We start from the raw sequence: 14,316 nt of genomic DNA on the forward strand, positions 1-14,316 counted from the left end.
ACAGTCTGCTATTGCTACCAGTTACTCCATTAGCTCAAGTGAACAGAGGTCTGTGCTGTGGATCTAAAGGTTTCGGTCCTATTTGTGACCAACGTGGGGGGTCAGTATGATTCCACATGGGTTGTGTGGTGTTTTTTGTTTTATTTTTGTGTTTTTTATTTTCAGTGTGCTGTTTAAAAATAGGAATTTATATACAAGAAAACTACATTAAAAACAATAAAGTTGCAAAGTCAAGCACTCAAAAGTCAGGAAATTCCAGAATTGTGTGTGTGCCTTATGATACAGTCTTCAATTACATAATCACATACTATTTTTCTTGACAGGATCCCTGCTTCATTCAGTTTTGATTATGGCAGTGGGAGTTGAAATGTGCACTGTATAACCGATAAAGGCAAATGTTTTTCCTTTCTCTCCTTTAAGGGGCAGATGTCCACGCGACTGACCCAAGCCGTGGAATGACTCCACGGGAATGGGCTTGTTACACAGGAAGATCAGAAGCAGCCTTCCTCATGCAGAGGCTGATGGACAGGCCGTGCCCTGAGCAGTTTTGTGACCAGTATAAGTCAGAATGGCCAAAGATGAAGGAACTTCTTGCCAAGGCCGCAGAACCAAAAAACTGTTTGCAGAGGATTTCGGAGGGTGTGAGGTCAGCAATGTCATTCAGGGCTTCCTGTGGCCCTGAAGAAGATGGCGTCCTTGACCACATGGTTAGGATGACTACAAGTTTAAACAGCCCCTTTATTGCCATATCTTGCAGGACTGTGTGCCCAGGGAGCCCACCCTGCGTGGGGAAACGCACACTGGCTGTGCAGGAAATCCTTAGGAAGCAAAGAGCCCAGGATATCCGATCTCAGGACAAAGACCACGTTAGCAGCTATGAGAAATTATTTCAGAACTCCAGAGTCATGTTGATCCCCAAAAAAAAGGACCGGCGGGCTAGTCTGCAGCCCCTCAGCCTCACAGTAGCTCACATGAACACTGTGGTCACAAGGAAAGCAAGCCTCCTGCCACTGCACCTACTGAGAAGGAGCAGTGTGAGACCAGGATTTGTCATCCCCAAAGTGCGTGTCAACAAGGCTCCTCCACCCACCTACCAACCAGAGAAAGTGAGGAGGAAGAGCAGTGCCAAAGATGGCACTTATCTACAGATTCCCAAATGGAGATACAAAGAGCTGAAGGAGGAGCGGAAGAAAGCAGAGGAACAAGAGAAGAGGAAAGCAGCAGAGGCTCAGAAAGTGAGGCAGGGGTCTCCGCAGAAGAACAGGACATGACTCAGCGGTGGGGATGATGTTGGACATTCCATTGTTAACAGACTGTGCACATCAAAGTAGGGGCAACTAAACTGAATAATGGCCCTATGGCACTGAAATAGCACATGGGCTATCACTGACTGTATCTGGTGGAGTGTGAGGAACTCTTGGGGCTGAAGTGTAAAAAATGGTTTGTTTGCCCACTGGCAGAAAATTGAGGTGGTGATTTTTTCCCAAAATTAACAGCTGAGAAACAGCCTTCGTGGCGCATATTCATGACAGAGCCATGTTTTGTGTTCATTTTCTACTGGATAAAATTGAGGGCTTCAGCTTTTGATATTAGTCACTCTCCCTTCCCCTTCGGTAGGACCGTATGAATTGCAATGCTTTGTAATAATAATGAAAACCACAATGAGTTTAAGGTTTGCCACAATCTTGGTCCAGTAGGTGGAGGGTAATGAATCCAGGGCTATATGTAATGCATATCTTTTTGAATATGGTAAAGCACTTTATGATTAACATTTTAATTCTGAAAACCAGAGTTTAAGACATCAAAGGTATCAAATGCTACACATGTACTGTCTGAATGAATGTAATTCTTAACGCTATTGGTTTTACTCTTTGAAGATAAAAATGGCTGCATATCTAATATATACAGTGTCTCAACAACTGAGATTATCAGATCCCCACTTGATGTAAATCAACCTGGCTCCGTAAACATCAATGGAGCAACACCCATTTACACCAGCTGAGGATTTGGCCCAATTTTTTAATGTCATGATCAACTTTAAGATTTCCCTCCTCCCTTACGGTTTTTCCTTTACTTGCTATCGACCTTCTTCTCTTTTGTCTCAGGGAATGTGCTACTCCACTCTCGGATCATTGCATTTACCTACAAAATCATCAGATGGTTGAAGGTTCTTTTACTAAATCTAAGTTTGCCCTTGGGAATGGTCCAGCGTACAACCAGAAAGGACCAGATGATCACTCAAATAATGAAATTGTCTTCTCCTACCTTCAAGAAGTAGATCAAGGATAGTGAGTGCAGCAGTACGCTATGAAAATAATCAAAAAGGTCATATGAGGCAGCGCATTCACCAGCATTTGGAAATCCAGGATAGTCATCCTGGCGAGGGTCTAACATAGTACATCGTGAGTGCTGCATCTACCATCTCCATCCCAGTCCTTGGGAAACCATTTCTTAATATCAAATTCACAGCAGGAATCACCCAAGCTGTTCTTAAACTGGCAAATGAGGAGCAACGTGCCAAGCATATTGTTCCATACCCTTCCTGAATCCCATAAAACTAATAAAGTATGCTGCATATGGTAGCTTTGCCAGCATCAAAGCCCTATGACTTTCAGAGCAATTCCCTAAGTCCCACACATAATCCTAGCCGTAACGTTAGAACGTGAGTGGCATTTGTGGCCACAGAAATGGACCGTTCCTGTATGCACATAGCCCTTTTGAAACTCAGAGTTTATTTCAGTCCCTATTAAGGCTATTTTGGTTCTATCAAGAAGAAAGTGTACAGGGCATAGGAAACCACTTGTAAATTTAGGAATTTTCTATAGATTTTTTTTTTTATAGCAAGTTAGCTGACAAACTTTGGTAAGGGCTCTGTGCTTGCTACTTGCAATAGAAAGATAATGTTAATAGTATTCAAAAGAAAACAGCAAGGCATACAGTAAATAATCCATCTATGTTTTTATATTTCCTTCCATTTCAAAAGCACTGTATTGCTCTGTGTTCATTTCACTGCATTACTCTGCATTCAAGACTAGATAGATCTTAAATGAGAATATTACTTAAAATGTTAATGCGTAAGTAGCCCCCCTTCACTACACTCTACATCAGGGGCAGGCAAACTTTTTGGCCTGAGGGCCGCATTGGGTTTTCAAAATTCTATGGAGGGCCAGTTAGGGGAGGCTGTGCCTCCCCAAACAGCCAGGCGTGGCATGGCTCCCGCCCCCTATCCGACCCCCCTAACTTCTCGCCCCCTGACGGCCCCCCCGGGCCTCCTGCCCCATCCAACCCCCCCATTCCCTGACAGACCCCCCCAGGACCCCTGCCCCATTAACCCCCCCCTGCTTTCTGTCCCCTGACTGCCCCCAGATCCCCTGCCCTTAACTGCCTCCCACCACCCCATCCAACCCCCCTCTCCTTCCTGAATGCCCCCCCCCAGGACCCTTGCCCTATCCAACCACCCCTTCTCCCTGACCGCCCCCGGATCCTCTGCCCCCTGCCCCTAACTGCCCCCGCCATCTCATTGAAACCCCCCTCTCCTTCCTGACTGCCCCCCCAGGACCCCTACCCCATTCAATCCCCCTGTTCCCAGCCTTCTGACTTCCCCGACCCCTATCCACACCCCAGGTCCCCGACCACCACCCCGAACTCCCCTGCCCTCTATCCAACCCCCGCTCCCTGCCCCCTTACTGCGCTCCCTAGAGCATGGGTGGCTGGCAGCACAGCTGCACCAGGATAGGCAGCTGCGCCACCCAGCTGGAGCCAGCCATGCACAGCACAGCACAGAGCACCGGTTCAGGCTGCGGCTTTGTGCTCTACAGTACTCTCAATTACAGCCTTCCCAAATAAGGCTCAGTTCCCAAAGGCACTAAGAATGTGACTCCCTCTAGATCTTGCTTCACATCTTCTCAACAGGAATATATTGAAGTAAGACTAGGGTTACCATATTTTGTGCCTCCAAAAGGAGGACACTCCATGGGGCCCCGGCCCCGCCGCCGGGCCCGCCCACGCCCCCGCCCCAACTCCGCCCCTTCCCCAAAGTCTCCGCCCCCTCCCCTGCTTCCCGCGAACATTTGATTCGTGGGAAGCCTGAAGCAGGTAACGGGAGTGTGGGGGGAGGAGGCACAGCTCAGTCTGGCCCCCCGGCGTCTCCAGCCTGGGTCAGCTCGGGCCCTGGGGTGCCGGCCCCGGGCCCGGCCGAGCACCCCAGGCCCGCCCAGCACCGCCGGTCCCCGGCCCGGCCCCTGGCACTGCACCGCCGGTCCCCGGCCCGGCCCCGCACCGCCAGCCCGTCCCCCGAGCCCCCGGCCCATCCCCCGAGCCCCCGGCCCAGCCCAGCACCGCCGGCCCGTCCCCTGAGCCCCCGGCCTGGCACCGCACTGCCAGCCCGTCCCCCGAGCCCCCGGCCCGGCACCGCACCACCGGCCCGTCCCCGGAGCTCCCGGCCCGGCACCGCTCCACCGGCCCATCCCCGGAGCCCCCGGCCTGGCCCAGCACCGCTCCGCCGGCCCGGTCCAGCCCCCGAGCCCCCAGCCCGGCCCGGCACCGCACCGCCAGCCCGGCCCCGAGCCCCCGGCCCGGCACCGCACCGCCGGCCCGGCCCCCGACCACCCACACCACCGGCCCCGCATGTCCCGATTTTCCCGGACATGTCCGACTTTTTGGGATTTCCCCCCGGACGGGGATTTGGAGCCCAAAAAGCCGGACATGTCCAGGAAAATCCGGACGGATATTGTCCCTAAGTAAGACAGGAAACAAGCTATTGCTACTCTCAAGTTTTCACATTTAAGCAGCTTTAAGAGCTAGCAGTATTTAATAGGCCTCAGTAACTTCAGAGTCAATCAGGACATTGCAGCACTACTGGTGGGACTCACTCCCCTATTCTCCTGCATCACACTCTGTCCATTTCTTTTGCATCCACTTGAGAGAACGGTTTCTAGGGTAGCCTTTTGCACTTAGGGTCAGTCAGCCGTTTCTAGTTAACATAGCCCCAAGAAGGTGGTAGGGGTTCTGCCTCAGGGAGTTCCAGTGCAATCCCATCTGCAGCTCCTGGGGAACCAAGCTGCTGTGTTGCTCCTTAGGAAGGTGCAGCATGCATGATGCTTCACAGCAACTGGTCTCACTGGCTGGTGCAGAGAGCTGGAGTCATGGCCACAGCATAGTGGGACCCACTGCCGCTGCTGTGGTGGAAAGCATGCTTGGTGGTGCTCGCAGGGAGCAGTCCCTAAATGCCGTTGTGGCTGACTCCTTCATAACATGCAAAGAGGGGAAAGTTCTCCTGTGTCCTCCTCCCTCATAGCACATAGAATGGCCACAATTTGATCAGACTCTTAGTGAAACATTAATGGCCATGGACCAAAATCCAGCTTCTAGAAAACTAGGGCTCACATCATAACAGCATCACAACTGCTGCTAATTAACCTCCTCTCAACAGAACCTGGGCGGACCTGTCAAGCAATGTTTTTCTCTCTAGCTAGGCTTTTTATAAGGTCACCCCTCACAGTGGTGTCTCATCCAGCAACTGAACTACATTAGAACTGGTCCTTCCAGTTCAGAGTGGAGGGAGTTTGCATTAATCATGTCTAAACTACCTTGGCTCTACACAGGATCTCAGCCTGCAAGCCTGGCAGTCATGCACATTTCATTTCAAGCACAGACTTCACTTTTAAAAGGGAAGCAAAAATAAAAAGATAGGCTTTTATGTGAGCATAATGTAAGATTAAAAAGAAGATATTGAAACTCCTTTATTTGGGGGGATTAGGTGACAACCTTTTAACTGTCCAGAGCAAGAATTCCAGGATGGATTTCTCCCTGAGACACAGTATAGGACTGATGAACTATTGTACAGTGGATTTTTGCTCACAATGAGCAGAGCGAGTTTAAGTATCAAAAGACAGATTTGGTATCCCAAAAGCACTCAATATTGCAAAATGAACACATGAATTTGCACTCTCACTCATGATAGAGATACAGCTGACATACTTTCTCTCAGGGATTAATGCACAATAGGTTACAATTAGGGGCTGAAAATGAAGCCCATTTTCTAACCCTTTGTACTTTGCTGTGCATGTATGTAGATGGATGCTTAATTAAAAGAATTAAAAACTGCTAAAAATCATGTACTTGTTTTTCAGAGATGAAGGTTTTTGCTTTTTGTTTTTAGATCACCAATATGAGTTTAAACCAGGTCAGTGGGAGTGGTTAGTACTTACCATTTTGCCTGGATGAAAGGTGTTAACTTGGGTGGTCTCAATCCAACTCCTAGTGGATAAGTGTTCCAATGAGAAAAAAGTTAATTGTATTTGTTGCTAATTTGCGCTCTTGCTGGCTGTCTCTTCAGAGGTGAGTGGTTGAATGGGCATTGAAAATTCACTCCTGCCCAGAGATGGTCCCACTAACTCGTGGTTGAGGCTGATGGGCTGAGTCATTTGGAAAAACTGGCAATGTTGCAGGGCCAGCTCTGGCTTTTTTGCCACCCCTGGCAAAAATGCCTACCGCGCCCCCCCCACCCCCACCCCGGAGCGCGGCAGGGGAGGGCGGAGAGTCCAGCCGGGGCTCCGCTCTCCCTGGCGGACAGAGCGCTGGGGGAGGGCAGAGAGCCCGGACGGGGCTCCACTCTCCCCGGCGGCCAGCACCCCGGGAGGAGGGCGGAGAGCCCGGCCGGGGCTCCGCTCTCCCCGGCGGCCGGAGCCGGAGCACCGCCCCGCGCCGCCCCGCTCCAGGTGCCGCCCCAAGCACAAGCTTGGTGGGCTGGTGCCTGAAGCCGGCCCTGCAATGTTGGCACCTTTGCTGCTTATCATGTGACTGTTTTCTATATGTATAAACTCCAAATGGTTTCCACAAAACATCAGTCACCTCAGGAGTACAGTGGCCAAAAATTAATAAGCCCCACAAAGATATGGTCTTAGTTTTTTCCTTGCAACTGTACCCTGATCCTTGAGATTTCCAAATGGATCCTTCAGTTAGCCTCTATCTTTGGTAGATGAAAAGACAGAATTTAGGTGCCTGTCTCTTTGGTCAGTGTAATACTGGTGTTTACTCCAGTGACTGCAGTGGAGTTACTCCCAATTTATACCAAGGTGAGTGGAGAATGAGGCCCATGATTAGCTACCTGATTTGCAATCACAGAAGTTTTTGTGATTGCCCTTGTAAAACTGCATTCCCAGCTGCATTTCAGCAGAAATAGCTAAATTTTCATTGTCTAATGATTAAGGGCTTCATTTTATGTCACTCTGAGTGGTCCTTTACCCATTGTTTTTAATAATTCAGTTGATCCTTTCGGCAGCTTTCACTGGCAAGACTTCTATGGTGCCCTGATAGAAACTAAAGGTGCCCTTGCCAAAGGGAACCACAAGGAAAAGAAGGCAACTGCCTGGAGTGAATCCTTCCTAGGGTACAGCAAAATTTATACCTCCCAATGCCAGTCTGGGAGACTTTGGTGCGCTAATGGAAGTTATGCACACTTCTGAACCCAATGGCTAATAATGAATTATGGACCTCCGTTTTCATAGCCTTTCCATGCATCAATTAATTATCATCTTTGAAAATCACTGGAAGGAGCCCTTCCATCCTAGTGGTCATTCACAGGGAAGTATTGTTCCTGATGTGGGGATTTATTGCAGCAGTGAGCACTAGGAATACAAATAATTATAACAGAAAGAGAAATAACTTTGTCAGGCATAACCAAAATGCTCTCTGCTAAGCTCTAAAATAAAGCTTGTGACCACTCATCTTGAATGAAGAGGTGTGGCCTGCACCAATCATAAACACCAACTGGAGGCCGTTCAGATAGCTATGGAGCATTGATTACATGCTTCAGTCTCTTTGGGCCACAATGCACTAGTCAGTTTCATGTCATGCAAATAAAGTTTGGCCCTTGAGAGTCTGGGAAATTGTTGCAGTCACCTGTGGTTCAATGCCCTTGGCTATGCATGGCCTTAACAGCCCTGAAGTGGTAGTTCTGTCCCATGAAAGGAGCCCCAACCTCACACTTGCTAAGAGAAGATACTCTGCATAGAAAAGTGCTGGTACGTGACATAGATGTGATAACGTCTTTTGGGGTTTTATATATTAATAGGAAACTTCCGAGGGGCATGAGTGCAACTTCGAGTCAGTATTCTGTAGAGGTGCTCACAGAAGATCATTCAGTGAAAAAAAATTGAACTTACCAATATTTCTTTCACAAAATACCAATCTTACCTGAAATAGTGGAGGCAGTATGCTACTCCACATAAAATCAATACTTGGGCTCTCTTTATGAAAAATCTAATATTAACTATATGAAGGCAAATAAAAATTTACTACTTGTTATAAACAAAGGATAAATTTACTCCTGCATTTGGGTACTATCAAGAGAGTTTGACCTTAGACTGCTATTTGCAGGGCCGGCTCCAGATTTTTTGGTGCCTAGACCCGGCCCTGGCTATTTGCAATAGAGCTTTATCAAAACAATTTGTGCTATACTGATCTTGGCATAAGTCAGTATATAAGCACTTCTTTCTACCTCTAGTTATATTTATAGAGACATAGTCATTTTTCTAGACTTAATTTTTGTCTGAAAATGGAATTAAATAAAAATCAGTCGATTCATTCTTGTTTCTTTTGCTGTGGCTCCCATTGGAGACAGACACATAAGTGGTGCTGGTTTCACATCAAACTAGTTCATTTTCGAGTTGCATGGTAATTTGTTTCACTGCCTAAAAGAGAATTCTCAGCATTATTCCTGACCCATTTGAGTGCTGACATGGTCCTCAGAAGGCACTTTTCTTAGATTTGAAAAATATTTTTTCAAATTTCTACCATTCTTTGATCCCTATTGAATCCCAATGATTATTTCTGTATGAACTACATCTTAGCTATTATGGTCAGACTTTGATACCCTTGCTCATTATAAATAGTATTTTATTCCACAAGTGGATCCATTAGAATCAGTGAGATCTCTCAGGGTGTAAGGTGCTACTCAGTTTGAGTAGGAGTGTCAGAATCTGATCATTAAGTTGTATCTTTGTGAAAGAAAATGTACACAGATTAGGTCAAAATACGCCAAACATTGTTAGGTTTTACATCAGTATTATGGGATCATTTTTGAATTATAGATTCTAGGACTCTATGCAGGCAAAACTCCAATTGAAGTATATGAAGAGCTTTGCTTAAGAGTAAACACTGTAGGATTTGGCCAAAGGATTCTGAAAATAGATGTCTATAAAGTCAAAACAAACAAACAAAAAACAAATGCACTATTCTAGCTGCCCAACAAAGCATGAAACATGAATAAATAACCTATTGAAAAATGACTGGTTTCTTAAAGTACATTGCTTTTCTTAAAAAAAAATATTAATCCCATATTTCTTTTCAGTTAAGATTAAATGGGTGGGCCTCTTAACTGATATTACTCTTGGGTAGACTGACAGTATTGCAGGCACATTTTACAGTAAATTTTGCAATAGAATCTTTAAATTCCAAATGATTGAAAATACTTCAGCTGAATTAATATTACTATTTTTCACTTCATGCATCTGATGAAGTGGGCTGTAGCCCATGAAAGCTTATGCCCAAATAAATTTGTTAGTCTCTAAGGTGCCACAAGGACTCCTCGTTGTTATTACTGGAAAGTATTCCTCAGGAAAAAAATGTTACCTAATCCCGATGGGCTTCTTAACTCAGACTTCTCCAACTATTTACTAGGCAGGAATAAAAAAAAAAAAAAAAAGGACCGCAATTGTTGTCCTGCCACTAAAATCATAGAATCATAGAATCATAGAATATCAGAGTTGGAAGGGACCTCAAGAGGTCATCTAGTCCAACCCCCTGCTCAAAGCAGGACCAATTCCCAGCTAAATCATCCCAGCCAGGGCTTTGTCAAGCCGGGCCTTAAAAACCTCCAAGGAAGGAGACTCCACCACCTCCCTAGGTAACGCATTCCAGTGTTTCACCACCCTCCTAGTGAAATAGTTTTTCCTGATATCCAACCTGGACCTCCCCCACTGCAACTTGAGACCATTGCTCCTTGTTCTGTCATCTGCCACCACTGAGAACAGCCGAGCTCCATCCTCTTTGGAACCCCCCTTCAGGTAGTTGAAGGCTGCTATCAAATCCCCCCTCATTCTTCTCTTCTGGAGACTAAACAATCCCAGTTCTCTCAGCCTCTCCTCATAAGTCATGTGCTCCAGACCCCTAATCATTTTTGTTGCCCTCCGCTGGACTCTTTCCAATTTTTCCACATCCTTCTTGTAGTGTGGGGCCCAAAACTGGACACAGTATTCCAGATGAGGCCTCACCAATGTCGAATAAAGGGGAACGATCACGTTCCTCGATCTGCTGGCAATGCCCCTACTTATACAGCCCAAAATGCCGTTAGCCTTCTTGGCAACAAGAGCACACTGTTGACTCATATCCAGCTTCTCGTCCACTGTGACCCCTAGGTCCTTTTCAGCAGAACTGCTACCTAGCCATTCATCTCCTATAAACAGAAGAGACCAGTTCAGTGATTCTCAAACATTTGAATTCTGAGCCTTCTTCAGGAAAATTAAACCAATCTCAGGCCTTGTCTATACTATTGGGGTAAGTTGACTTACTGCAGTGTCTATACCACGCTGCGTCAGTGGGAGACGCTCTCCCATCGACTTACCTTACTCTTCTCGTTCTGGTGGAGTACCGGAGTTAACCGGAGAGCACTTTGTGGTCGATTTAGCAGGTCTTCACTAGACCCACTAAATGGACCCCTGCTGCATCAATCGCAGCAGTGTGGATCCCTGGTAAGAGTAGACATGGCCTCAGTCTCCTGCACCATGTATTCTTAAAGGCCTATGTGTCTTAACATCTGCTGCACATACGCACGACTATTCATTTGGTTCCACCTGCCACCTTTCCCCTTTTTCAGTGTAGATCAGGGGTCGGCAATGTTCGGCACGCGGCTCGCCAGGGTAAGCACCCTAGCGGGTTGGGCCAGTTTATTTACCTGCTGATGCAGCAGGTTTGGCCGATCGCGGGGATCGTGGGAACTCACCGCAGTTCGCCATCCCAGGCCAATGGGGGCGGCGGGAAGCGGTGCGGGCCGAGGGATGTGCCGTCCGCGGCTTCCCGCCACCCCCATTGGCCCAGGACGGCGAACTGTGGCCAGTGGGGGCCACGATCGGCCAAACCTGCTGCGTCAGCAGGTAAATAAACTGGCCCGGCCCGTTAGGGTGCTTACCCTGGCGAGCCGCGAGCCGAACGTTGCCGACCCCTGGTGTAGATCTTCATAATGATACTTTCTCTCTTTTCTTACAAGCTTTGGTGAATAATGAAAGAGTTAACAATGTGACATTTAAAGTAGCATCCTGGGCATCTTAGTAGCACCCACTGAATTGAATGGGGCAGATCACAACTTAGAGCTTTTGATTCTGGCTTTCCTCAAACGACAGCAGATGTCTCTGCATCAGTTATGTTCAGGTCTCTGATTTTCTTCACAACTATAGCAGCTAGAGATGCACTTTTTAAAATAAAAAGCTGAGACTCTGGAGAACAACTGAGAGTTCCGTCTGTGCCACCGTCCCTCCCTTCCCTCACACTTTCCATTATCAGGACTGGCATTTTTCTCTAAATGCTGAATTAGCATCAGAATTGGGAAATGGAATCAGAAATGAGACGATAATGTTGATTTTTTATTTTCTTCTAGTTCTGTGTAGGTACACAGGAAATGAAGGCAATGGGGAAGATGAATAATGGGGAAAAGGAAGAAAAACGAGTCATCATTGGAGTGCAGCAAAGTATTGTAGGCAATGGATTAGACAGACGTGCACAGAGCCTGCTATTACCCTGGACATTTACAGCTACAAGTCCTGAAGCAGGTTCTTCGTGATTCTCAGGATAAATTATGTATTTTGAGGTAACTGTTAAGGTGGGTGGGCACATTACATCCTGGCTTTCCATCACATGCTTCCCCTGTGTGTTAGCCTCCAGGGCAAGTTTTTCGGGGTGGATCCAAAGCCAAACAATGTATGCTTTCCATGCATATTTTATGTAGGACCAATTGCTCCCGAGTTCCAGTAGAAAGCTGTAGCTAGGAAGGGTGTCTTGTTGCTCTGACTCATTAGGGCAGGAAGAAGAAGTGATAGGAGTGGGACAGCCTCAATAGCTTAACAGTCAGAATCTTCATGACAAAATACAAGGGTAGAGTTTGAAAATTCTTCAGTCTAAATTTGTAATAGTCCAATTCTGTCCCATGTCTTCACTACCAGACACCACATACTTCCCCCCGCTGCCTCCCCCTGCTCACATCTCCTCTTCCAAGCAGCAGCAGATTTTCCTCCTTCCTGGAACAACCCCTAATGTCCTCACTAAAGGCCTAGAAATAAGCCAATTCCTAGACTACATCCGTCTGAAAAATGGCCAGTTTTCTGACAATGTAAAAAGTAGCAAAGCTTATTTTTGTTGACTGAAAAACTTGATGTAACCTCTGTTTTGGCTACAGGTTTAGTATGATCTGAAAACCAGGTATGTCTGTTTTCTGAACTTGTCTCATTGTTCCTGTTGGTTACAAAAATGCCCATTTTTAGTCATTGTTTTTGTACACCCAATTTTTTAAATTGCAAGATTAGTTGGATTGTACTACACTTGTGAGCATTCATATTTACTCCCTTCCTTAGGTCTGGTCTATACTACCCGCCTGAATCGGCGGGTAGAAATCGACCTCTCAGGGATCGATTTATCGCGTCCCATTGGGACGCGACAATCGATCCCCAAATCGGTGCTCTAACTCCACCAGCGGAGGTGGTAGTAAGCGCCGCCTACAAAAAGCGGCAGAAGTCGATTTTGCAGCCGTCCTCACAACGGGGTAAGTCGGCTGCAATACGTCGAATTCAGCTACGCTATTCACGTAGCTGAATTTGTGTATCTTAAATCGACTCCCCGCTGTAGTGTAGATGTACCCTTAGAGGTTGTGATGTGGATGTTAAAAAGTTCTAAGCTTTCTTCGGAAAGCACCAAAAGGAATTTAAAAATAGAGGGTCTTTATTTAGCATCAGAAAAGAACTACTCTAAGCCTTTGGAGGTTACAGCTACCCTGTCTAGCTCAACACGACAGCCCACAGGAGCAAGGAAGTGCAGAAACAAGAACAAAAATATAACCTAACCAGCACTGAGAAAGGGTTTTCAAGTAGATGAACTAACCTACTACAGCTTCATGTTAAGTAGGCTACATCCTCCTCTTTTAGTATGTGTGTTACACTGTACAAAATAAACTTACCTTATCCTGGTGAGATCCAACCATTTTGTTGAACTTTATTATTCTGGAAGGGATTCATCCGTTTGTCTACTAACTGTGTGACTTAGCTGAGGGCTGAGTCACTGAAAACCTGCGTAGCAAGGTCGCCAGCCTTCAGAGGGTGCCAGGAGAAAAAGAAGATTGCAGCACCACACCCAGCTGACAGGAGGTACTCACGAGAGGTGAGTGCACCCCATCACAAGAAGTAAAGAAGTACACTGCTTTTTTGCTGAGTAGAGTTGTTAAGTTCACTAGTAACATAATTTAGTAGGTCGTTTTATATGCCTCCATGTTAGCCCTGTCATTTTGTGTTGTCAGGGAGCCTACCCTCTGAAGAACTAATACTGACCAAAGAGTCCCATATGACCAACAAGCTCAGTAGCTACAGATTGTTTATGTGGGATACACAGATTTTCATTGTTCATTCTGAGACAGATCCCATTCACAATGGGACAGGCTAAGCAATCAGTGTGGCTCTTTATCCATCTGTTCAGTACAGAGGCACACCTGCCATCTCCTCCAGTTTTTCTACTTCACAGGACTTTACAGTGTTTTTAGTACATACAGAGAACTGTTTTTCTCAGAACTGAAAAAGCCAAAAGCACTCTTGAGGCTCCCTCTGAAAGCTTAAAGGTAGTTCTGGTGAAGGCACAGGGCTCCTTAGAATTGCCTCCTTTCAGTGGGATTCAGATACACCCAGAGACAGAGGCAGACTGGCCTCATAAAGCAATTGAATGCTGTGCTGGAGAATTAGATTCTGTTCCAGTGGTCTCCAACCTTTTTACACACAAGATCATTTTTTGAATTTAAAATCAACCCAGGATCTACCCCACCCCTTCCCCAAGGCCCCACCCCGCTCACTCCATTCCCCCCTCCCTCCATCTCTTGCACTCCCGCACCCTCACTCACTTTCACTAGGCTGGGACAGGGGGTTGGGGTGCAGGAGGGGTTGCAGGTTCTGGGCTAGGGCCAAGGGGTTTAGAGTGTGGGGGGGGGAGGAGGGGCTCCAGGCTGACCCTGGGGCAGGGGGTTGGGGTGCAAGCTCTGGGAGGGAGTTTGGGTGCAGGAGGGATCTC

The 14,316-nt window shown here is 46.9% G+C and overlaps 1 protein-coding gene across 1 annotated transcript in view; it reads left to right on the forward strand.

The window, feature by feature from the left end:
• The window catches only part of ANKRD33B (ankyrin repeat domain 33B), an 87,355-nt gene extending 84,181 nt beyond the window's left edge, over positions 1-3,174 (forward strand). The window contains exon 4 of the mRNA XM_034761538.1: positions 421-3,174. Coding sequence (XP_034617429.1) covers positions 421-1,271 — 851 coding nt within the window. The 3' untranslated portion in view covers positions 1,272-3,174. The remainder of the gene's footprint in view (positions 1-420) is intronic.
• The last annotated feature ends 11,142 nt before the right edge of the window (positions 3,175-14,316 follow it).

The sequence above is a fragment of the Trachemys scripta genome, chromosome 2 (genome assembly GCF_013100865.1).
Source record: "Trachemys scripta elegans isolate TJP31775 chromosome 2, CAS_Tse_1.0, whole genome shotgun sequence".
Lineage (NCBI taxonomy): Eukaryota > Metazoa > Chordata > Testudines > Emydidae > Trachemys > Trachemys scripta.